Genomic DNA, 23,530 nt, shown 5'->3' with positions numbered 1-23,530 from the left:
CAATGACTTTCCGGATTGGCCAGTGATAACCTGTCCTCGACACTGTCCAGAGCTTCTCAAACTGACTCCTCCAGGGAGGGAGCAGGAACTGAGGCTGTATTGAAAACCCTTCTTAGCGTTAACCTGGCACAGTTGGCTACTGTACCACTCATGGTTATCCCAGTGACCATGTCTGAGTTTCCATCAGGAGCGTTGGATGCTCTCATTGGCTTCGGAGCTGAGCTCAACCTCCTAACATCGAGAGTAGAGCAGGATTACCAGCTGCATATAGTACCCAACACCATTGGTCTGAAGGATTTAGGGCAAACAGGACCTAAGACCTTAGGTACTGTACTGTTGACCCGTACAGTATACTGCATGGAATGACATTAACCCTGAATATGTTCCATGTAGTGCCTTCAGGGACTATGGCTGAGCACACAGTGCTTGGTTACCAGTTCTTGAGAGCAAATGGGGTGATAGTTGATGGAGCCCGAAATCGACTGAGCATTGCCTGTACTCCTCAAGAGCCTCTTTGGGAGTACTGTATTATATCCCGATACGTGGAGCCTGTTGTCAGCAAGTGCTTCACGCACTTGAGGTCAACGCAGCCGATTCAATCAGGATTGCCAGTGTTGAGCCAGTACTTGTTCCTGTTACTGTACACTTTTCTAAGGGACTTGACACCTCTTTTATGGGCCCTGCTTGTCCGACCAACTATTGGCCGGAGATGTATTATGATGGCGAGATCATAACCCCTGTCTGTCAAGAAAAGCTACAGCAATGCATCGACATCATCTTCCGGTCATCAGTACTGGTGATAATGATGTGGGAGAGTGCTCAAGTACACCAATACGCATCAACCTGTATGACGAGATGCCCATTTATCAGAGGGTTTGATGGTTTGCCAAACCCGTCGCTGACGCCATCAAGGAACACTGCAATGAGTTGCATGAAATGGTTATTATTGAACCAAGTATCTCTCCTTGGTCTTCACCCATTGTTCCAGTCCGAAAAAAGGACAATAGTATACGGTTGTGTGTGGACTACCGTAGACTGAATAAGGTGACTGTCTCTGATAAGTTCCCGATGCCAGACATAGGAGACTTCGTATTTGGGCTTCAAGGAGTCAAATACTTTACCACCTTTGACCTGGTTCGTGGATACTACCAGTTACCGTTGGTAGAGGACAGTACAGAATACACGGCTTTCTCTACCGCCTTTGGACACTGGCAGTTCAGACACTTGTCGGTTGGACTGAAGAATGTACCTGCAGCATTCCAGAGAGAAATGCAGAGTATTCTCCAAGAGTTCACGAAAGCCAAGGTGGTTGTTTACATTGATGATATCTTGATACTTGGGTCTTCTTTCGAGGAACACCTGAAACTGGTAGAACGAGTTTTGGCTACTCTCCAGAAGCATGGACTCGAGATAAAACTCGGGAAGTGTTCTTGGGTTAAAGCCGAGGTCCAGTATCTTGGTCATCTGGTTGGATGTTCTGATATGCGTAAGCTCCTAGAAAACATCCAGAAAGTGGAGGACTTCCTTAAACCTAACACTGTGGGTGAGCTACGGGGATTCCTAGACTGATAAACTTCCAATTTAAGTTTATCCCTATGTGCTCAAAGGTAGCTAAACCGTTATCTGCAAAGACTGGTGGACGTAAATCCCAAGGGACTAGAAAACTGAAATGGACTGCGGCAATGGACTATGCGTTTGTGCACTTGAAGGAACTCATTGGGAAGACATTATGTTGTCATACCCTGACTACTCCGCTAATGCTAAACCCTTGGAGTTGTTTGTTGATGCTTCAGGTGAGGGTGTTGGTGCTTGTCTGTGCCAAGAGTCCTTGGAGCATCCATGGGAGCGTTGAGTGATAGCATACGATTCCCCGACTTTTCATGACTGCACGACTCGTTACTCTACCATTGAGCGTGAGTTGGCTGTTCTGCGATGGGGAGAGAAAACCTTCAGGGCCTTTCTCTATGGTCAGTTCTTCGTGATTCATTCTGATCAGTGTCCCCTGATGTATCTTCACGACATGAAGATGGTGGACAGTCGTCTAGCACGGACACTGGAGGACCTGTGTGAAATTAACTTTATTGTTAACTACTGTCCAGGTGATCAGAATGCCGCATCAGAATGGTTATCCCGCCGGCCCACATTAACCGACTGTCTGCTTGCTACTGAACCCACCACTCCCAAGTTGCCTACTGGACTGGCCTTGTATAAGGAGGTTCATGGTGGCCCAGACTCTCATAGAACCCTTGGAGCTAGTCGTGAACTGCTGGATGGAAGGGTCAGGTGTCGCACCCGACTCTCAGCTGAAGGGAGCCAAGCTCCAGGATTCCTTAGTTCAGCAGTTTCTGAAGGACGCCGGTCGACTAGGCTTCAAATTGGACAAGACTATCAGGAAGAGAATCAAGGCAATGCGTTTTCCAGGTACAGTTCCAACTCCAGAGTTGCTCTTGGCAACGTCTAAGCTACTGAACCTGGAAATCTGGGTCCATTGGGGTCCCACTTGTCCTACAGTCTATCGTGATCCATCCGTGACTGAGCCTCAGTGTGTGCATCTTCAGTGTCTGTCTGGAGTACATTTCAATCATCTGATCGCGCTCCGCAATTACGTCCCTCCAACTGACGAGATTCTGGGCCTTAAGGCGGAGGTGAAAATCTTGTGTGCCTTACGCTGAGGGCTTGGTCACTGATGATCAGGAAGCACCAGAGTATTGTCCAATAATCCAGTAAGTGACTGAAAAGGCACTTCATCAGTCCAGTTGTACGCATGTGTCTCAACACTCGGCAGTAGGTATCGTAATGATATAGGAAACCTTATTTTGTGCGCTTGTTGATACAGGGGCACAGGTTTGTCTAATAAATGAGTCTGTACTAAGCCAACTTGGCATAGAGTACCAGGTACTGTCAGGAGAACAGTTAGAGGGGTTAACTGGTTCCTACGCCAGCATTCTAGGCTTCGTCCAGTTAGAGGTGAAGTGTCCTTCCGGGTGGAGACTACCGCTGTTTAACTATACGGTGGTAGCTGCCAAAGACATTAACTTTTGTTTTGTTCTTGGTAGGAATATACTGGACGCAGCCTACCTGACACTGGATTCAAACCGAGAACAGTTGGTGTACAGTATGACCACACAACTGTTCTTCAGTTGTCTTTCAAGGTACTCTCAGTCTCGCCACTGCATACCGGCACCACTGTTATGAAGTTGACTGACCATAACCTGATCATGGCCTTGCTATGAGTTCCCAAGGACGTTGTGAAAACAATGTACATACGAACTGCAAGTGAACAAAACATGCATTATAACTTCTATACATCTTTGGAAAATCTGGCTGCTGTTCTCGTAGCTCATAGTTTTCGTTCCCCTAACCTCTACCAATGCCTTCCATATCTGCTAGACATACGAGATTTCGAAACATAAGCAAAAAAATCGCTATATATATGCATAATTAAACAGAAAAAGACGATTCTGTCAAACTCAATCATGCAGACGACGCAATAAGGATGACATCATCATTTAAAGACTGCTATATCTTCATTTTTTGTAAAAATAATTGGCTGAAACTTCTGGAGAGCATGTATGATATGTTTATGCATACATAGAAACAATAAAGCGATTTTCAATTTCTGAAAGTTGGTACAGTATGTCAAAATTACCATGGCGGACAGTCCCTTTCAGCTACTTCTAATGAAGACTTTAAGGCCAAAAAAAACTAAAACCTGTTACTAAAATACCTGTGGTTTACGCTAGCACTGGTTATGTCATTACATTAAAAAATTACTATGTGGGTCATACCCAGCTTAAAAAGCCACTCATCATATCCTGATAACTTAAAAAGTGCAAAGCTCTCCCCAATATTGACATAAAATAGAAAGACAGTACATTGGTAACAGTAGTTGATGCAGTACTTGACACTCCAGTCCTGGACACTTCTGAAAACATATATGGTGTGAACACCAACAACATCAGCCACAAACTCACATGTAAAACTAGTACAGTATTTGATGCTGTATGGCAGTTCAATCACTCACGCTCCAAAATGTTGTCTGATACAAAGAGACAAGTAGAGCCATTAGTTGATCCCTTGTAGGATGGTTAGACACCGGACACTGCTGTATTGGATTATAGAATATTTGGTTGAGGAGAAAACTAGCCTCCATTGGTAACAATTTCTAATAGCCTAACGTTAAAATCAACTAAAACTAAGCTCTTAAATACATTTTGAATACCCTATGTCAGGAACCTTCTTTGGCTCTCTTTTAATTGGTTGATTGATAGGAGCTTTTCTGGCTTCTTGACACCTAAGGTTATTGATGCCGATATCATTTATTATAAATAAAGAATAAAAGAATATTCAATTAAAACCATAGAGGCAAAGATGTCATTTTGAAAGTTAAATAGCTTTCAGAAGACCTGCTTCTGAAGTAAAGCTAAAAATACCGCTAGCATGGTAGGACACATCATGTCCAAGAATCTTGGCAAGGATGAATCTGCCTACTGTAAGTGGGGCATTCGGTCAACACACGCCTCACTGTCAAGGGTACTAAACAGTCGACGCAATATGGATAGTATTGGCCAGTAAGCAGATATTCATGTGTCAACCGACTGTGACCAATGTGGAGACGACAAAGAGTAGTCTCCCACTTTTGGGGCATCATGTTACATTCCCAGGGAGATATAACATTCGTTACCTCTCACATCTTATTTTCAACCAAACCATCCCAATACTGTTGCCAACTATTAGAAATCAAATTCTTAATGTTGGTAACCAATCATCACAAAGGATGGGATATCTTCTTGGTCCCAACTTAGCAACAGCATTCTTGGCTAGTAAATCTGCCTTCTCGTTTCCAGACACACCTACGTGTGCCAGAACTCAGGAAAATTAAACTGTCATACCTCTCAGTTCAATAACAAATAGCCATTCTAAAATCTTTAAAAATAAACGGTTACCGTCATTACATCAAGCCAAGATGGCATTCACCATCACCTATTAACAGCTATTTGTCACATTTCCCAAAAAGAGATATGTAAAAAAATTAAGAATGTAAAAAAATCACGATAACAGGAATGGAATAAAAACTAAATTCAATTAAAACTGGGTGAAACATACTACTTTACAGGATTTAATTTTTCATCTGTGAGACAACTGTGGAGAGTCAAGCCATGTCCTAAAACCTTGAACTCTTCTCACCTAGGCAGCTACCACATCAGGTTAGGAAGATTTTTTCAAGTAATAACACATGAACTTTGGATAGGATTTACTGAAATATTGAATAACAAAAACAGGAGTATAAGTAAAATTATATTGTTATATACTGTATTTAGAATATTACGAATCAGTGTCAAGAGTAAAATCTGAATGATTTGCTACTCACTGTATCTTTCTTTTGGTCTGCGAAGTATATGAGCCGAGAGCTTTCCATTTAAACGAAGGTTACTGTAAGTGTCTTTATCTAGTATAAGTACTAAGCAGCCATCTGGGGTCAGAGCAGCTACATTGTCCAAATCCAATCTTGCATCACAGGATACAGCATAAAACTTGCCTAAAATATAAAAAATAAAATATGCATACCGTAGTTCATAATAAGAATAGAAAAAAAATACATATATGAATGAATAGGTCTTTACCAAATCCATCAACTATTATTATTATTATTATTATTGTTATTATCATCATCATTATTAATTATTAATCATTATAATTATAATTAATAATTATTAATCCTTATCAATCATCTATTATTAATTATTACTATCTATTATAATCTATTATTATTACCTAATTATACTACTATTACTACTACTACTACTACTACTACTAGCTAAGATACAATAGTAATTGGAAAAGCAGGAAGCTATAAGCACACGGACTCCAACAGGAAAAATAGCCCAGTGAGGAGATGAAATAAAGAAATAAACGGATTTTGAGCGAAGCGAAAAATCTATTTTTGGGTGAGATAGCCATGTCGTCCTGATGGAAGGTTCCTTCAGTAGCTTCCTAAGGGTATATATGACTACAGTAGATATTCCCAGAGAATTAAACTAAAGGTTTCACAGAATTCTAACTTCTGGCGCGAGTACCCATAAGGTTTCCCTTTAGGATATCATATAATAACAGGGGACGTATGCTTGACACGCCACATAGCTATCTGCACCCCACATAGCGTTTACGCTTCGAGGGGGAAGTGTGGCAAGTTATGGGAGGACCCGTTACTAAGTTCTCCTCCTCTGTTACTGTTACGGTACACGGATGACATCATAACCGCCGCCATATTGGACGCCATCTTGGTTGATGTCACCGTTGCGCGCCTTCTCCATTCCTTCCGGCGTCTAGGCCAACCTCCATGATACAATAAGATTGGGAGGGGACCTGTCAAGGCCTGAAATAGAGAACAAGGGCGGGTCCATCAGGAAGACATGGCTATCTCACCCAAAAATAGATTTTTCGCTTCGCTCAAAATCCGTTTTTTGGGCTCAGGCCATGTCGTCCTGATGGAAGTGTACCAGAGAATTAATGTATCGTGGATTTTTCCCTTTTGTAGTGCCTTCGACTTCTAGATAATATTCCTTTGGTCTGATGACCACAGAGACCTGTGACATTGCCGTTATAGGTCACTTCAGATAAACATGTGCTATGTTACCGCTTCCTGCCCCCCCGGCAGGGGAGAGTCATATTGGACGTAAGGAAAATCTTGAAGTTACTTGATAAAGGAACTCACCCCGCATTAGAAGTACCTGCCGGTCCCAGAGCTAGATAGAAGAAGGTACGTACAACGTGTTGGAACAAATTAACTTAGTCTAGATGAGTTTGTATAAAAAAGGAACAATAGTATTTTCTTTGTTCAGACAATTTTCCATATCATAGAGGGAATTAAAACTCTCAAACAGTATTTTATTCCAATATGAGGGCGATATAAGACGCAGGAGTAAAGCAAATTCTTTTTTATTTGGTCAAAATTAAGAATTAGCATACAAATAAGTAATAAATATAAATTGTAATGGAATGCAAATCAGTTACATAGGCTTAAGACATTAATAGAAAAGGGGTGTGCAATCTGAAAAGGAAAACTTGCCATTACACACGTTAATTCCATAGTAATTATAGTCTTTCTAGAACGTCTTATATACATTTCATGTTATGAACATGTGGCACACCTATTTAAGTCTATATGACTTCACCTTAGTATAAGAACAGTCCGTAGTGTCACAAAGTGGCACTATTTTCACTATGTTGTGCACTAGGGTCAAAACAGACACCCTTAGAGTTAATCCAAAATAACTCACTGTTCAACGCAGCACTAAGTAGCAGGTTTTAACACACTAACTGCAGCCACCACAAATCTCTTCAATTCATGCACATGCTTCGCGTAGTGTTTGAAAAACACTCTTGAAGACTTCCAGCCTGTGAAAGAGGCAACTTTCCTGGGATCGTGACCTGCGGGTGTACTGTCAGGATCCATTCTGCAAATAAAGTAGGTGATCTTCGCCCTTAGTTGTTTGAGTGACAAATCGGAACCCGATGTTTCCCCTTTAAAGGGCTGTCCTCATCCAAAGTCTGAAGTTCTTCGAAGATAGACCTTTAGGCTCTCCACTGGGCAGAGAGAGACATCTTCCTTCAGAGGGCAGATTTTCCAGAGCCCCCACCTTTTAGTGGGTAGCTCGTTCTTGGCGAGAAACGTTGGGTCAGGAATAGGGTCAGCTCGCCTGTTTCTGCGAACTGGATCTGGTCATCTTCTCTTGATAATGCCACAATTTTGCTGACTCGGGCTCCCGAGGCGAGAGCAAATAAGAAAATCACTTTTTGAGTCAAATCTTTCAGATGGCAGGTTTCATTGTCCAAACTTGAGGCAAAATGGAGCACCTTGTCAAGAGACCAGGAGATGGGCCTCGGCGGAGGTGCGGGTCTGAGTCTAGCACATGCCTTCGGCAGCTTGTTAAAGAAGTCATTAGATAGGTCTATTTGGAAAGCATAGAGTAATGGTCTTGTCAAGGCCGATTTGCAGGTGGAAATCATGTTGGCTGCCAAGCCTTGTCCATGAAGGTGAATGAAGAAGGACAAACAAAAATCCATTGAAATTTCTGTAGGATTTTTAGCCTTGACAAAGGACTCCCATTTCTTCCAAGATGACTCATATTGCCTTCTGGTAGATTTTGTTTTGTATTCCTCTAAGAAGTCTAAGCTTTTCTTCGATACCCCAAACCTCTTCTTGACGGCTAGGGAGAGAAAATCATGAGATGAAGGTCTCGGGTTTTCTTTGATGAAGCGAAGACAGTCGACTTCTAAACTTGTTGGGTTAGAACTGGGTCCGGCAGGGGAATTAACTTGGGTTGTAACTCCAAGATTAATGGGAACCAGTTGCTCCAGGGCCACTTGGGGGCCACTAGGGCCGCTGTTCCTTGAAAGGATCTCAGCTTGGTGAGGACTTTCAGCAGAAGGTTGGGTGGAGGGAACAGGTAAATCTTGGTCCATCTGTTCCAGTCCAGGGACATGGCGTCCACCGCTTCCGCTCGGGGGTCCTCGTATGGGGTCACGTAGCGAGAAAGTTGTTTGTTGTCGCTCGTTGCGAAAAGATCGATCTGCAGTTCCGGGACTTGTCGGGAGATGAAGGAGAATGAGTCTGCGTCTAGGGACCATTCTGACTCTATCGGGGCTGTCCTGAATAGACCATCCGCCGTCACGTTGCGGAATCCTTATAGGTGAACTGCTGAGAGGTGCCATCTTTTCTTGTCTGCTAGACGGAAGATGGGTAGCAACACTTGGTTGAGTTGGGGCGATCTTGAGCCCTGACGGTTGAGACATCTGACCACGACGTCGCTGTCCAGAGTCAGTCGAATGTGGACTGAGGGACGTGGAGACAGCCTCTTCAGAGTGAGAAGGACCGCCATGACCTCCAAGATGTTGATGTGAAACGTCTTGAATAGGGGAGACCATGTTCCTTGAACTTGCCGTTGAAGGGAGTGAGCCACCCCATCCTTCTAGCGATGCGTCCGTATGGATAACGACCGAGGGAGGCGGTGTTTGAAGAGGTACTGACCTTTCCAGGTTCTTTGCCTCCGACCATGGCTTGAGGAGTGATCGAAGCCGGGTCGGCAGAGGTTTCTTGAGATCTCTTCGAGCGATTGATGCGTATCTTCTCCAGACTCCCGATGCATCCTTTAGCTGTGCTCGTAGCACTGGGTTTGTCACTGATGCAAACTGAAGGGAGCCGAGCACCTGTTACTGTTGTCGTCTTGAAATCCATTTGGATTTGAGGAGTCTCTTGACAGATCCCGCTATTTCCTTTCTTTTCTTTAGTGGAATGGAAAGACAGTGTGACTGAAGGTCCCAATGGATTCCTAGTCATTGGAACTTCTGAGCTGGAGAAAGTCAAGACTTTTTGTTGTTGATCTTGAGGCCCAAATGTTCCAAGAATTGGATCACCCTTGTGGAAGCTTGCAGGCATTCTTCTTCGGATGCTGCCCACACCAGCCAATCGTCCAGGTAAGCCATCACCTGGACGCCTTGTAATCGTAGCTGTTGAAGGATTGTCTCTGCGAGCTTCGTGAATATCCTTGGGGCTATGTTTAGCCCGAAGGGCATGACTCTGAAGGCGTACTGTCTCCTTTGAAACCTGAATCCTAGGTAGGAGGAGGTCTGGCGATTCACTGGAATGTGCCAGTAGGCGTCTGCCATGTCTATCGAGACTGTGTATGCCTTTTGAGGCAGCAGGGCTCTTATGTGTTGAAGAGTCAGCATTTTGAACTTGTTCACTATGAACTTGTTGAGAGGGGACAAGTCCAGAATGACTCTGAGTTTGTCGGAGTCCTTCTTGGGAACACAGAATAGTCTTCCTTGGAACCTGGTGGACTTTACCCTCTTGATCACCTTCTTGTTCAAGAGTTCTTGGACGTATTCTTCCAGGACGCGGGTGGAGTGTTGGAAGAATTGGTGGAAAGCTGGTGGTGGTGTTACCCAGCTCCACCCTAGTCCGTTCTTGATGATGCTTTGAGCCCATGGATCGAAGGTCCAACGATCCTGGAAGAGGCGGAGTCTTCCTCCCACAGGAAGCCTCTCATTGCTTCTGGTTGCCCGAGGGTTTACCACCTCGGCCGCTTGCTCTCTTTCCTCCTCTCCCTCTGGAAGGACGTCGAGAGGAGTCTCTGCCGGTGCCTCTACCTCTGGGACGAAAGGTAGTCTACTGCCTTTCGTAGGCAGGCGTGAAGGCTGGTGACTGAGCCACCACAGGCTGGGGTACCAGTTGAAAAGTCTGTTGGAGCTGAGCCACCAACTGGGGAGCAGCGGGTGCCGGAAACTGGCGCTTAGCCTGACGTTGCTGAGGTCTAGGCTTGTTGGATTTCTTCTTCGGTTGGGGGCCCTCATCCTGAGAAGATTTCCTTTTCTTTGACATGCCCCACTTATGGAGAAGGTTCCGGTTCTCGGTGGCGGCCCTGTCAACAATCTCTTTCACGAGGTCGTTGGGAAAGAGATCTTTCCCCAAAATGTTGGAGGAAATCAGCTTCCGGGGTTCGTGTTTGGCGGTGGCATCCGCAAACACAAACTCTCTGCAGGCTCTCCGTGCCCTGATGAAGCTATAAAAGTCGTTCGTTAGGGTGGCAAGGTGGGTCTTAGCCAAGACTATGTAAAAGCCTGGGGTCCGTGTGTCCCCAGCCATCATCTCCATCTGAACCTGGAGGGAAAAGGAGGCAGCCAGCTTCTCTTTCGTGTCCTGCTCCCAACGCAAAAGGTATTCAGAGACCTTAGGGAGGTTCTCGTTGAACTGCCGTCAAGCGATGTCAGCCTCCAACTTTCCCACGGAGAAAGTTAACTGGATGTCCTTCCAGTTCTTGTCGTCGGGAGTGAGGGCGAGGGAGAGGGGCCTACATTCCTCCAATGTAGGGCAGGGTTTCCCTTCCTCCACCGCCTTCAATACTGCCAACAGGGACTTCTCCGCGAAGGGGAAGACCATGGTGGAAGGAGCAAGAAAGGACGCGTGTTTCTTGCTTAGGGCCGGCACCTTGGAATTGGTGTAGCACTTGCTCTTCAGGCAGCCGGCCAGAAGAGATTGAGCCTTTGCGTGGTCAAACACGATGACCTCCTTAGGCTCGGTTTCCTCCTTGGAAATGGGCTTGGACTTGAGACGGATGTAACAGTCCGGATAAGCCTCGAAGCTAGGCGAGAATTCCACATCTTCAAAGGGAACGGTATCTATCTTGTCGTTAATGAAGATTCTGCCGCTTGTGATCGGCATGTGTTCTGCATGCCTCCATGGGTTCATCACAGTGCAGGGGGGAAGGTCCTTCACGGTGATCTTCCTCGGGGTTTGTTTCACCAAGAGAAGGATTTCTCTCTTGAAATCTTCGTCCCTCTGGCGTATCCTCTCATCAAGGATCGCAACCAAGGCCTAGAGGTTATCCACAGGGGTGTCCACTCTTGTGGGTGTAGGAGTGGAGGAGGTAGAGGGGACGGGTTCCGAAACGACAACGGAAGCGATAGAGGGGGCAGGGGCGCCTTCAACCTCAGAGTCAGGATCCTCCTTACGTTCCTCCTCTCGACCCTCGGCCATTAGGGTCCTCTTGGTGGTTTCCGACACTTCCGACATCCGTTCCACCTCGTCAAGATGGAAGTCTTGGAGTGCGCCCGATACGTCCGGTTCGACCGTCAGTTGGACGCAGGGGATCTCTTGCTTCGGGATGACAGCATCCGCAGATGCTTTGGGGAAGAGCAAAGCTCTCATCTTCTCATTAGGGAGATAGGGCCCTGTGACGTTCTTCTGGAAACCACGCACCCACTTGCATAGTTTCTCGCGAGCATTGTCCCTGGCCTCCGCAGACGGGGGGGGGGGGGAGCTTGAACGCCTCGTTGAGCAGGTCCTTGCAGACAGTGCAGACCTGCGGGTCCCAATAATGGAGAGATCCTTGTGAAATGGAGCAGCTGGGGTGGGTTCGGCACGCCAGGTGGCCATAAAAGTTTGGGCGCCGAACGCTGCAGAAGGCGCTCTCACACCGGATGTACTCCTCCTGTAAAGAGGAAAGGGGTACATGAGTATACGGAAGTCTATAACATTGACTTAAAGTAATCTTAGATTAGTTTTATAGTAATTTCAATTACAATATAACATTCCTTTCCAAGTAAGCATATCCCCCAGCCCGGAGAAGGCAGGTGTAGGACAAGTTGCTAGGCCACAGGGAAGAAGGGTCGTAACCCTATTAGGTGTGGCCTAGGGGGAAAAGGCAGAGCCCCCCCCCCCCCTTTTGCCGTCCAGCGGAAACCAAGAGGAGAGTTCATTCGCCTAATGGGGTAGCTGGGGGCAAACGACTGATACTGAGGTTCTGACCCACACTCAAAGGTTATGAACTATGGCTATGGGTAGGGAAAGATAATCCTAGCCTAACCTCACTAGAATGCGATTCAAGGTAAGGAGGGCTAGGATGTAGCCTAGGCTACCTCAGAGGGAGGAGAGATTACCTTGGTGAGAAGGTAACCGGGGAGGTGAGAAAGTATACAAAACCCCTAAGCGTTAGGTTAGGGGCAAGGGAATCGACTACCAAGATCATCGAAACCCCTTGTATACTCCCTAGAAGGAGAAAACCATGTGCAATGACTGAATCTTATATGTATAAATGCCTAATATCTTCATTTCATAAATTAACACTAGGAACACTTATTATATCATGCATGAAAGTAAACTAAAATGCCTAGGCTATTGAGCCTAGGGGCTAGGCTAGCAATTCTAGCATCGTAAATTTGGCTACCTACACTCGCCGAAAACGAATACTATCGGCATAATATAACTAATTCCTAGCAATGAAGACTAAATAACTAATACTGATAATTAGTTATGAAACTGGGAAGGTTGTTCTGGCTAACTAAATAAAGCATGCGATGCGAACAACAGCGTCATGACGCCTCCGGTTAAGGCAACAGATCCGCCACAAAACACGGTATTTAAAGATAAAAAAGCGTTACTTTACAGCCAGAGCTGATTTATACAATGCAAGAATATGGTACTCGACTTTCCAGAAGAAGGAGAGGTTGAAGATTGCGACATGCTGGAAACTAATAGCGAACAACTGGGAAAAACACCTGGTCATAGACGCTATAAGCGAAGGAATGGAGAAGGTGCGCAACGGTGACGTCAACCAAGATGGCGGCCAAGATGGCGGCGGTTATGACGTCATCCGAATACCGTAACAGTAACAGAGGAGGAGAACTTATTAACGGCTCCTCCCATAACTTGCCATACTTCCCCCTCGAAGCGTAAACGCTATGTGGGGTGCAGATAGCCATGTGGCGTGTCAAGCATACGTCCCGTTATTATACAATATCCTAAAGGGAAACCTTATGGGTACTTGCGCCAGAAGTTAGAATTCTGTGAAACCTTTAGTTTAATTCTCTGGGAATATCTACTGTAGTCATATATACCCTTAGGAAGCTACTGAAGGAACCTTCCATCAGGACGACATGGCCTGAGCCCAAAAGACTACTGTATATGAGAAGAAGTGAACAATTAAAATAAATTATTTTAAGGACAGTAACAACATTAAAATAGATCTTTCATATATAAATTATAAAAATATACTTATGTCAGCCTGTTCAACAGAAAAAGGCAAGCTTTTGAAGTTCTACTGACTCAACTACCGAATTAGGAAGATCATTCAACAACTTGGTCACAGCTGGAATAAAACTTCTAGAATACTGAATAGTATTGAGCCTCAAGATGGAGAAGGCATGGCTATTAGAATTAACTATGTACCTAGTGTTACGAACTGGATAGTACTGTCAGGGAAGATATGAATGTGAAGGATGGTCAGAATTAGGAAAAGTCTTATGCAACAGGCATAAAGAACTAATTGAATGATGGTGCCAGAGATTAATATCTAGATCACGAATAAGAAATTTAATAAACCAAAGTTCCTATCCAGCTGAAGACCAGACAGGAGTTTATTACTTGAAATAAGGTAGAATGAAAGAATTAAATCACTTCTTCAGAATAGATTGATCACCAAAAATCTTACAAGACTTTCTCAATTGCTGTTGAGCATCACACCTAAAATTTTTAAAAAGTCATGCTGAATTAAAGAAACATTATCAATGTCGAGATCTGCATGTTGAGAAGCAACTGTCATTGACCTACAGTACTTACAATTATACTTTGAGTTTTGTTAGGATTCAACTTCATGCCCCATAATTTTCTCCATGCACTAATTTTAGCTAGATCTCTATTAAGGGATTCAGCAACCCCAGAGCTATATTTAAGAGATGGAATTGATGCAAAGAGAGTAACATCATATGCATATACACTGAGCTTGTTTTCTGGGCCAAACATGTCATGTGTATACAGTACAAAAAGTAATAGGACAAGAACACTACCCTTTTGTTAAATGACATTAAAATAATTTAGACAAAATGGGAGCTATGGAAATTGGGTAGTAATCAGTTGGACTTCAGCTACCACAAACACATTTACATAATGGAGTAACATTACCAATTCTCCAACAAGTGCTAAAAGAATCAGTTCTTGCTAACTTATGCAATATATCAGATAACTTTGGAGCTACAAAATCTGCAGTCTTTATAATAAAGCAAAGGTAGTAGGTTGGAAGGGGCACCAGCCACCCATTGATATACTATCACTAGAGTGTTATTGGGATCTTTGACTGGCCAGATAGTAATACATTGGATCCCTCTTTGTGGTTACAACTCATTTTTTATTTGCCTACAGATACACAGAATAGTCTGGCCTATTCTTTCCATCTTCCCCTCTGTCATTGAGGATACACCTGGCAATACCGAGATTATGAACAATTCTTCTTTTCCTAAGTGCTTGAATATTGCACTGTAATTATTCAGTGGCTACTTTCCTCTTCGTTAGGGTAGAAGAGACTCTTTAGCTATGGTAATATAGCTGCATTATCAAAATTCTAACTTGCTTCACAGGACACAGCACAAAATTTCCTTAAGATATAAAAAATGTGTATTGTTCATAACATAAGTAGAAAAAAAAATAAATATAATACTGTATATGAATAAATAAGTCCTTTTACCAAATCATCATCATCATTAATATTATCATTACTAGCTAAGAACAAACATAATTGGAAGAGCAGAATGCTGTAAGCTCAAGGGCTCCAACAGGGAAAAATAGCAGAGTGAGGACAATAAATAAGGAAATAAACTATATAAGAAGAAATAAACAATTAAAGTATTTAAGAACAGTAACAACATTAAAACAGATCTTTCATATACAAACTATAAAAAGATATTTATGTCAGCCTGTTCAACATAAAAACATATGCTGCAAATTTGAAGTTTTACTAATTTAACCAGCAGGTTAGAAAGATCATTCAACAGCATGGTGACAGCTGGAATAAACCTTCTAGAATATGATATAGTATTGAGCCTCATGATGGAGAAGGCATGTCTATTAAATTAATTGCATACCTAGTGTTATTAACAGGATGGTACTGTCCGTGAAGATCTGAATGTAAAGGATGGTCAAAATTATGAAAAATTTTATGCAATATGCATAACAAACTAATAGAACGACTATGCCAGAGATTAATATCTAGATCATTAATAAGAAATTTAATAGAATGTAAGTTGCCGTCTAACAAATTAAGATAGGAGTCAGCAGCTGAAGACCAGACAAGAAAATAATACTTGAAATAAGGTAGAATAAAATAACTAAACACTTTTGTTCCCATACTAACAAACCTTCCGTTATTTATTTGGATTATCTTTTGGTGAAGCTGGAAGGTAGCCATTAGACTTAAAGTGTGAGGTGGCAACCCTGCCTAACCGCTTAAGCAGGTAGGCAAGGTTATCCTCTCTTTCTCCCCAGACTGTCATTAGACTTTTTGATATTGTTTTTCTTTTCAAGTGTGCGTGTCTTCTCTTCCATCGCCTTCATGCAAACCTGTCCAGGGCGCGAGGTTGCCACGTGCCGTACCTTTATGTCATCGTTGAAGACCAACCTCACTCTCTATATCCTTCGTACAGAGGGCATCGCTGAGAGCAGGGTTCACCCTGCGCAGAGTGTAGGGAGTGGCCTGCCTCCCAATGGGAGAAATTTGGACGGCGTAGGAAGAAGGCCAAGCGCGATCTTTCTCCCTCAGGGGCGAGGAAAGCGTAGTCTTCTTCACCTCACACCCACAAATCTCTTTCAAAAGCTCCTTCTCGCTCGCACTCTTCCGAGGGACAATTGAGTAGGAGCGCAGACCGATTAACTACTTAGCAACCGCGGAGTAGTGGGGGGTCTGCTTCCCCTAGAGGAGCAACTTCACCTCCAGCCACCGGGGAGCTATTCTCTCTTTCAGATCTTCTGCAGGTGTGGCTGACCTTAGGGATTTCGGGACCCCTTTGAAAGAAGAACTTCTGCGTCTCCTTCAGCTTGGTACTAGGAAGGACCCTTCTCCAGAACCGTCAACATCTCATGCTCTGGAACTGTGTGAAGTCCATCTTTTGCTTTTTCCTTCCATGAGCAGATGAGGTGATTGCTCGCGTTCGCCTCTCCGATGGCCTCCTGCTGACAACGAACCCTCTCGTCATCCTGGGACCTCGTCGTCCTGTAACCCTCAACCCTTTGTTTCTTCTTATAGAAACCCACAGCTTGCAGGTGCCAATCTTCCGGAGACCAGCGCTCCTACCACCATCAGCGCAAAAAGACGAGCATAGCCATCGTTTCGACTTTCTGGACACCCTTCCCGTGATCGCCGGTTGCGACGATCAGAAGATCTGATGGATCGTAGGTCATCACAATCCGAAAGCTCTTCTTCTGAAGGCGTTCACGCTAAAGAGCTTCGCGCTCATGAGACCTCCAGTCTCAATGCTCTCCTCGTAAGCAAAATCAACTTCAAGAAGTCTCGACTCTCTCCAGCTCAAAGGTTTCAATGGCTGGAAAACCATCAGAACCTGAGGTCACATTGTCTCTCCACTCCTTCAAGGAAGAGGAGAGAGATCACAGAGTCTGTCAAGAGACTACTGTAATCCGACAGGATTTCAAGACGCCAACAGGAAAGAGTACTGGGCTCTCTCCAGTTCACAGCAGTAACAGACCCAGTGCTAAGAGCACAGCTGAAAGATGCGTCAAGAGTCTGGAGAAGATACGCATCAAATGCTCGAAGAGATAAAAAATCACCGATATCGGCCTTATTTCGATCACTTCTCAACCCATGATTGAAGGCCAAGAGCCTAATGAGGATCGTGCCCTTGCAACCACCTCTGCCGTCGATGAACATCCACATGGATGCCTCGACGGATGAATAGGGAGTTCACTCCCATCAGAGGAAAGTCCAAGGGACTTAGTCATCTTTGTTCAAGGCCTTTCTCATCAACATTTTGGAAGCCATGGCAGTCCTATTGACGTTGGGAAAACTCTCCTCTCGCAGATCAGCCCTCATCAGGCTGATCTTGGACAGCGAAGTGATAGTGAGATGTCTGAACCGACAAGGCTCGAGATCGTCCCATATAATCCATGTGATATTAGCCATCCTTTGTCTAGAGAGATGGCACCTATCAGCAGTTCACTTACAAAGGATACGCAATGTGACAACGGATGCTCTACTCAGGCTCAAGCCGATAGAGTCAGAATGGTCCACAGATGCAGACTCATTCTCTTCCATCTTAGAACAAGTCCCGGAACTGCAGATCGACCTCTTCGTGACGAGCGTCATCAAGAAACTACCTCGATATGTAGCCCCATACGAGGACCCTCTAGAGGAGATAACGGACGCCATGTCCCTAGTTTGGAACGAATGGACCCGGCATTTCTTGTTCCTTCCATCCAATCTCCTTCTGAAGGCCATCAACATGCTGAGATCCTTCCAAGAAATGACAGCTCTAGTGGCTCCCAAGTGGCCCAAGAGCAACTGGTTCCCTCTACAGATGGAACTGTGGCTGAGGCTGGTCCTTGTACCGAACCCAGCACTATCTCAACGGGTTCAGAAGTCGACTGTCTTCGCTTCATCACAGAGAACCCAAAACCTTCATTTCATGATTTTCTCGCCCTAGAGGTTAAGAAAAGATTTGGGATCTCAAGAGGCAGTATAGACTTCTTAGAAGAATACAAGTCTAAGTCAACTAGAAGACAATATGAATCGTCTTGGAAAAAGTGGGTTGCTTTTGTTAAAGCAAAAGGACCAAAAGAAATCTCAATAGACTTCTGTCTGCCCTTCTTTATCCACCTTCATAATCAAGGTCTGGCAGACAACACGATAACTACGTGCAAGTCAGCCCTGACTAGACCTCTTCTATACGCCTTTCAAGTGGATCTGACGAACAAAATCTTTAACAAGATCCCAAAGGCATGCACTAGACTTAGGCCTGCATCTTCTCCGAAGCCCATTTTATGGTCTTTGGACAAGGTCCTACATTATGCTTCATCTGTGAACAATGAAGATTGTTCTCTCAAGGATCTAACCCAGAAGGTTATTTTCCTGTTCGCTATAGCCTCAGGGGCTAGAGTTAGTGAAATAGTAGCCCTATCAAGAAATGAGGGCCACATTCAGTTCACAGAAGTGGGAGAACTTAATCTCTTTCCTGATCCAGCTTTTCTCGCCAAGAACGAGCTACCCACTAAAAGATGGAGTCCCTGGAGAATCTGCCCTCTGAAGGAAGATATCTCTTTATGTCCAGTAGTGTGTCTAAAGGTCTATCTTCGTAGAACTTCAGACTTCAGGGGAGGACAGCTCTTCAAAGGAGAAACTTCAGAATCAAACTTATCCCTAAAACAACTGAGGGCAAAGCTCACCTACTTCATTCACAGAGTGGATCCTGACAGTAAACCCGCAGGTCATGATCCGAGAAAAATTGCTTCATCACTGAACTTTTTTCAGTATATGGACTTTGAGCGTCTTCACTCATATACTGGATGAAGCATTATGTGGTGGCGGCAGGTAGTGTATTAAAACCTGTCGTCTAGTGCTGCGATGAACAGTTAATGGATTGGGACTATCAATTAGGGTGAAAAGGTGTTGATACTTCCAGTGCGATACCTTTTAAGTGAGTGTCACCATGGTGACACTAAGACTGTTCAAAATCTCAGGTGTGGAATTATACAGATAACACTTGTGCCGTGTGTACATAGTACACAGTGTTGATAGTATACAACACTTACAGAAATTATATTGGGAAAATTTATCAAAATTTTCAGTTTTAGAGTGGCACTGATCATTTCCTTCTCAGGGGGGAAAATATTTTCTGTATACGTTGCACGTATAACTGATTTTGAGCGAAGCGAAAAATCTATTTTTGGGTGAAATGGCCATGTCGTCCTGATGGAAGGTTCCTTTCAGTAGCTTCCTAGGGTATATTTGACTACAGTGATATTCCCAGAGAATTTACCTTTAGGTCTTCAGAATTCTAACTCCTGGCGCGAATATTCTTAAAGTTTCCTTTAAGGATATCGCATAATATAAGGGGATGTATATCTTGATACGACACATAGCAATCTTCACCCCAAAAAACGTTTTTGCTTCGAGCGGGAAAGTGGCAAAAATAGAAGGGGAGCCGTTATCAAGGTACCCTTCCTCCGTTACTACCTTGAGTATCTAGATGGCGCCATCGTCGACGCCATGTTTATTCCTTGTAGCGTTGAACAAGGTGCTACAGATATAGTAGTTTCAGAAGGGATCCTACCAATGACTTTTCATAGAAAGGAGGGCGGGTCCATCAGGACGACATGGCTATCTCACCCAAAAATAGATTTTTCGCTTCGCTCAAAATCTGTTTTTTGGGCTCAAGCCATGTCGTCCTGATGGAAGGTTACCAGAGCATTATTAGAAAGTAATGTCTCTGTGGATTTCCAAATGTGCCTTAACCTCAAGACAATATTTCCTTGGTCACTCAGACCATAGAGACATATGACGTTACCGTTATACGTCATTACTTCTAATCATGAACTATGTTAGTGCTTCCTGCCCCCTGCAGGGAAGAGTCATACCAGACTCAGGAAAAGTCTCGAGGTTTCCATATCCCATATGAACAAACGTAGCAACAAGAGCATACAGGTCTCACTGTATACAAAGCCAGTCAAAGTTTGTATTCTCAATACGAATAAAGGTTTACAAAAGCCACCATAGCATCCAAGGCATACAGGCTTAGCTGTATGCAACATCAGACAAGTTTGTATCCGTGTAGGAACAAAGTATGCATAGGCAGAGAAAGGTTGTATTCATGTAAGAACAAAGTATATATATTGTTCACATGTCAAAATACAGATTATTAGGGTATAAATAATGCTTGCACATATCTTTATTTATTTAAATTTGGGGTGAAATAAGACGCAAATACCAATCAAAAATTTATTGGTAATCAATAAATAGTAATTCAACATACATTATATAGTAATAATAAAAAGTTAGTGAATACAAAGAAAATATAAAATGCAGAAGACCAGAAATGCTAATAACTGGAATAGTCCATAGTGTCACCCTGGTGACACTTCACCTTACGTGTTGCACTGTAAGGTGTCAACACGTACACCCTATACGTAACAGTCCCAATCAAATTACTGTTCCTCACAGCGCTAAGCAACAGGTTTTAGCACACTACCTGCCGCCACCACATACCATTTCAACTCTTGCACTTGCTTTGCGTAGTGTTTAAAGAACACTCTGGATGGCTTCCATCCAGTATATGAGCGAAGACGCCCAAAATCCATGTATTGGAAGAAGACGCACAAAATCCATGTATTGGAGGAAGATGCCCAGAATCCATGTATTGGAAGAAGTTCAATGACGAAGCAATTTTTCTAGGATCGTGACCTGCGGGTGTACTGTCAGGATCCGCTCTGCGAATGGAGTAGGTGATCTTCACCCTTAGTTGTTTTAGGGATAAGTTCGAGCCTGATGTTTCTCCTTTAAAGAGCTGTCCTCCGCTGAAGTCTGAAGTTCTACAAAGATAGACCTTTAGACACTCCACTGCACACAGCGAGACATCTTCCTTCAGAGGACAGATTCTCCATGGATCCCACCTTTTGGTAGGTAGCTCGTTCTTGGCAAGAAACGTTGGGTCAGGAAAGAGATTTAGTTCACCAGCTTCTGTGAACTAAATATGGCCCTCATCCCAAGAAAGGGCCACTACTGTATTTTACTAACTCTGGCCCCCGAGGCTAGAGCAAACAAGAATATAACTTTTTGAGTCAGGTCTTTCAGACAGCAGTCCTCATTGTTCAATGTTGAGGCAAAGTGTAGGACCTTATCCAAAGACCATGAAATGGGCTTCGGAGGTGCTGCAGGCCTAAGTCTAGCACAGGCCTTAGAGATCTTGTTAAAGATTTTATTGGATAAGTCTACTTGGAAGGCATAAAGCAGAGGTCTAATCAGAGCTGATTTACACATTGTTATCGTGTTGGCTGCTAAACCTTGTTTATGAAGGTGAATAAAGAAGGATATACAGAAATCTGTTGAGATCTCTTTTGGTCTTCTTGTCCTGACAAAAGCAACCCACTTCTTCCAAGACGACTCCTATTGCCTTCTGGTAGATTTAGACTTATATTCTTCTAAGAAGTCTATACTGTCTCTCGAGATCCCAAACCTTTTCTTAACTGCCAAGGAGAGAAAATCATGAGATGAAGGTTTTGGGTTTTCAGTGATGAAGCGAAGACAGTCGACTTCTGTACTTGTTGAGTCAGAACTGGGTCGGGCAGAGGGACCAGCCTCAGCTGCAATTCCAATACTAGAGGGAACCAATTGCTCATCGGCCACTTGGGAGCCACTAGGGCTGCTGTTCCCTGAAAGGATCTCAGCTTGTTGAGGACCTTCAACAGAAGGTTGGTTGGAGGGAACAGGTAAATACCGGTCCATCTGTTCCAGTCGAGAGACATGGCGTCCACCGCTTCCGCTAGAGGGTCCTCGTATGGGGCCACATAACGAGGTAGCTTCTTGTTGTCGCTCATCGCGAAGAGGTCGATCTGCAGTTCTGGGATTTGACGAAAGATGAAGGAGAATGATCCTGCATTTAGGGACCATTCTGACTCTATCGGCGTGAGCCTGGATAGAGCGTCCGCCGTCGCATTGTGGAACCCTTGAAGGTGAACTGCTGGTAAGTGCCACCTCTTCTTTTCCACCAAGCAGAAGATGGCCAACATCACTTGGTTGATTTGGGGTGATCTCGAACCTTGACGATTCAAACATCTCCCTATCACCTCGCTGTCCAGAATCAGTCTTATGTGGACTAAATGGCGAGGGGACAATTTCTTCAGCGTGAGAAAGACTGCCATGGCCTCCATAATGTTGATGTGGAAGGTCTTGAATAGAGAGGACCAAGTCCCTTGGACTTTCCGTTGGTGAGAGTGACCTCCCCATCCTTGCTTTGATGAGTCCATGTGGATGATGACTGAAGGTAGAGGTGGTTGCAGAGGCACCGACCTCTTTAGGTTCTTAGCCTTCGACCATGGCTTGAGAAGTGATCGTAGTCAAGTCGGTATCGGTCTTCTTAGATCTCTTCAAGCGTTTGATGCGTATCTTCTCCAGATTCCTGATGCATCCTTTAACTGTGCTCTTAGCACCGGGTCTGTCATTGATGCAAACTGAAGGGAGCCCAGCACTCTCTCCTGTTGGCGTCTTGATATCCTGTCGGATTTCAGTAGTCTCTTGACAGATCCCGATATCTCCCTCCTCTTCTTTGGTGAAATGGAGAGGTGGTGTGACTGTAAGTTCCAATGTATTCCAAGCCATTGAAACTCCCGAGCTGGAGATAGTTGAGACTTTTTGACGTTGATCTTGAATCCCAGATGTTCCAGGAACTGGATCACTTTCTAGGATGCTTGCATGCATTCCGTCTCGGATGCTGCCCACACCAGCCAATCGTCCAGGTAGGCTACCACCTGGACACCTTCTAGGCGTAGTTGTTGAACGACTGCATCTGCAAGCTTCGTAAAGATCCTTGAGGCTATGTTTAGTCTGAAGGGCATGGCTCTGAAGATGTATTTCTTCTTCTGTACCCTGAATCCTAGGTAGGAGGAGAGTTGGCGATTGATTGGAATATGCCAATAGGCATCTGCCATGTCCATGGAGACGGTGTACACCCGTTTTGGCAGCAGGGTCCTTATGTGTTGAAGGGTCAGCATCCTGAACTTGTAGTTTTCTATGAACTTGAGTGACGACAAATCCAAAATGACTGAGTTTGTCTGAGTCCTTGGGAACACAAAACAGCCTTCCTTGGAATTTGATGGACTTTGCCTTTTTTAAGGCTGTTAAAAAACGTTTAGGGAAACTACAAGAAGGTCAGAACAACAATTATTCAAGCAGTTACGCTAGACTAAATATGATTTTATGCGGGATGTTCCTCTTGACTGGAGAACACCCTTATAGAATGTTATCTACTTCCGACTTAGAGAGAAATTACAAGTTTTAAGTGTTCATTTGGAAAATAAATTGAATAGACTAATACAGGCAAGCAATTGGAACAAGAATTTTCAAGATAATTATGTTATAAATTTGTCTGATAAACCTGTATCAAGTGAAGTAAAAAAGGCTTTGGGGTATGGTTTATCATTTGCAGTAAATAAAAAAACTAATAGTGTAGATATTGCCTCTGCCTTTGTAAAATTGGA

At 44.0% G+C, this 23,530-nt stretch overlaps 1 protein-coding gene across 4 annotated transcripts in view; it reads right to left on the bottom strand.

Annotated features, from left to right (window-relative positions):
• LOC137645735 (ribonuclease P protein subunit p40-like) overlaps positions 1 to 23,530 on the bottom strand; it is a 677,401-nt gene that overhangs the window by 213,641 nt on the left and 440,230 nt on the right. For all 4 annotated transcript variants that reach the window (XM_068378626.1, XM_068378623.1, XM_068378624.1 and 1 more), the window contains exon 4: positions 5,372 to 5,539. In XM_068378626.1, the coding sequence (XP_068234727.1) occupies positions 5,372 to 5,539 (168 nt within the window). The remainder of the gene's footprint in view (positions 1 to 5,371; positions 5,540 to 23,530) is intronic.

Source organism: Palaemon carinicauda, chromosome 8 (genome assembly GCF_036898095.1).
Source record: "Palaemon carinicauda isolate YSFRI2023 chromosome 8, ASM3689809v2, whole genome shotgun sequence".
Taxonomy (NCBI): Eukaryota; Metazoa; Arthropoda; class Malacostraca; order Decapoda; family Palaemonidae; genus Palaemon; species Palaemon carinicauda.
The sequence above is the reverse complement of the archived record's forward strand: the minus strand, read 5'-3'. Positions and strand labels throughout refer to the sequence as shown.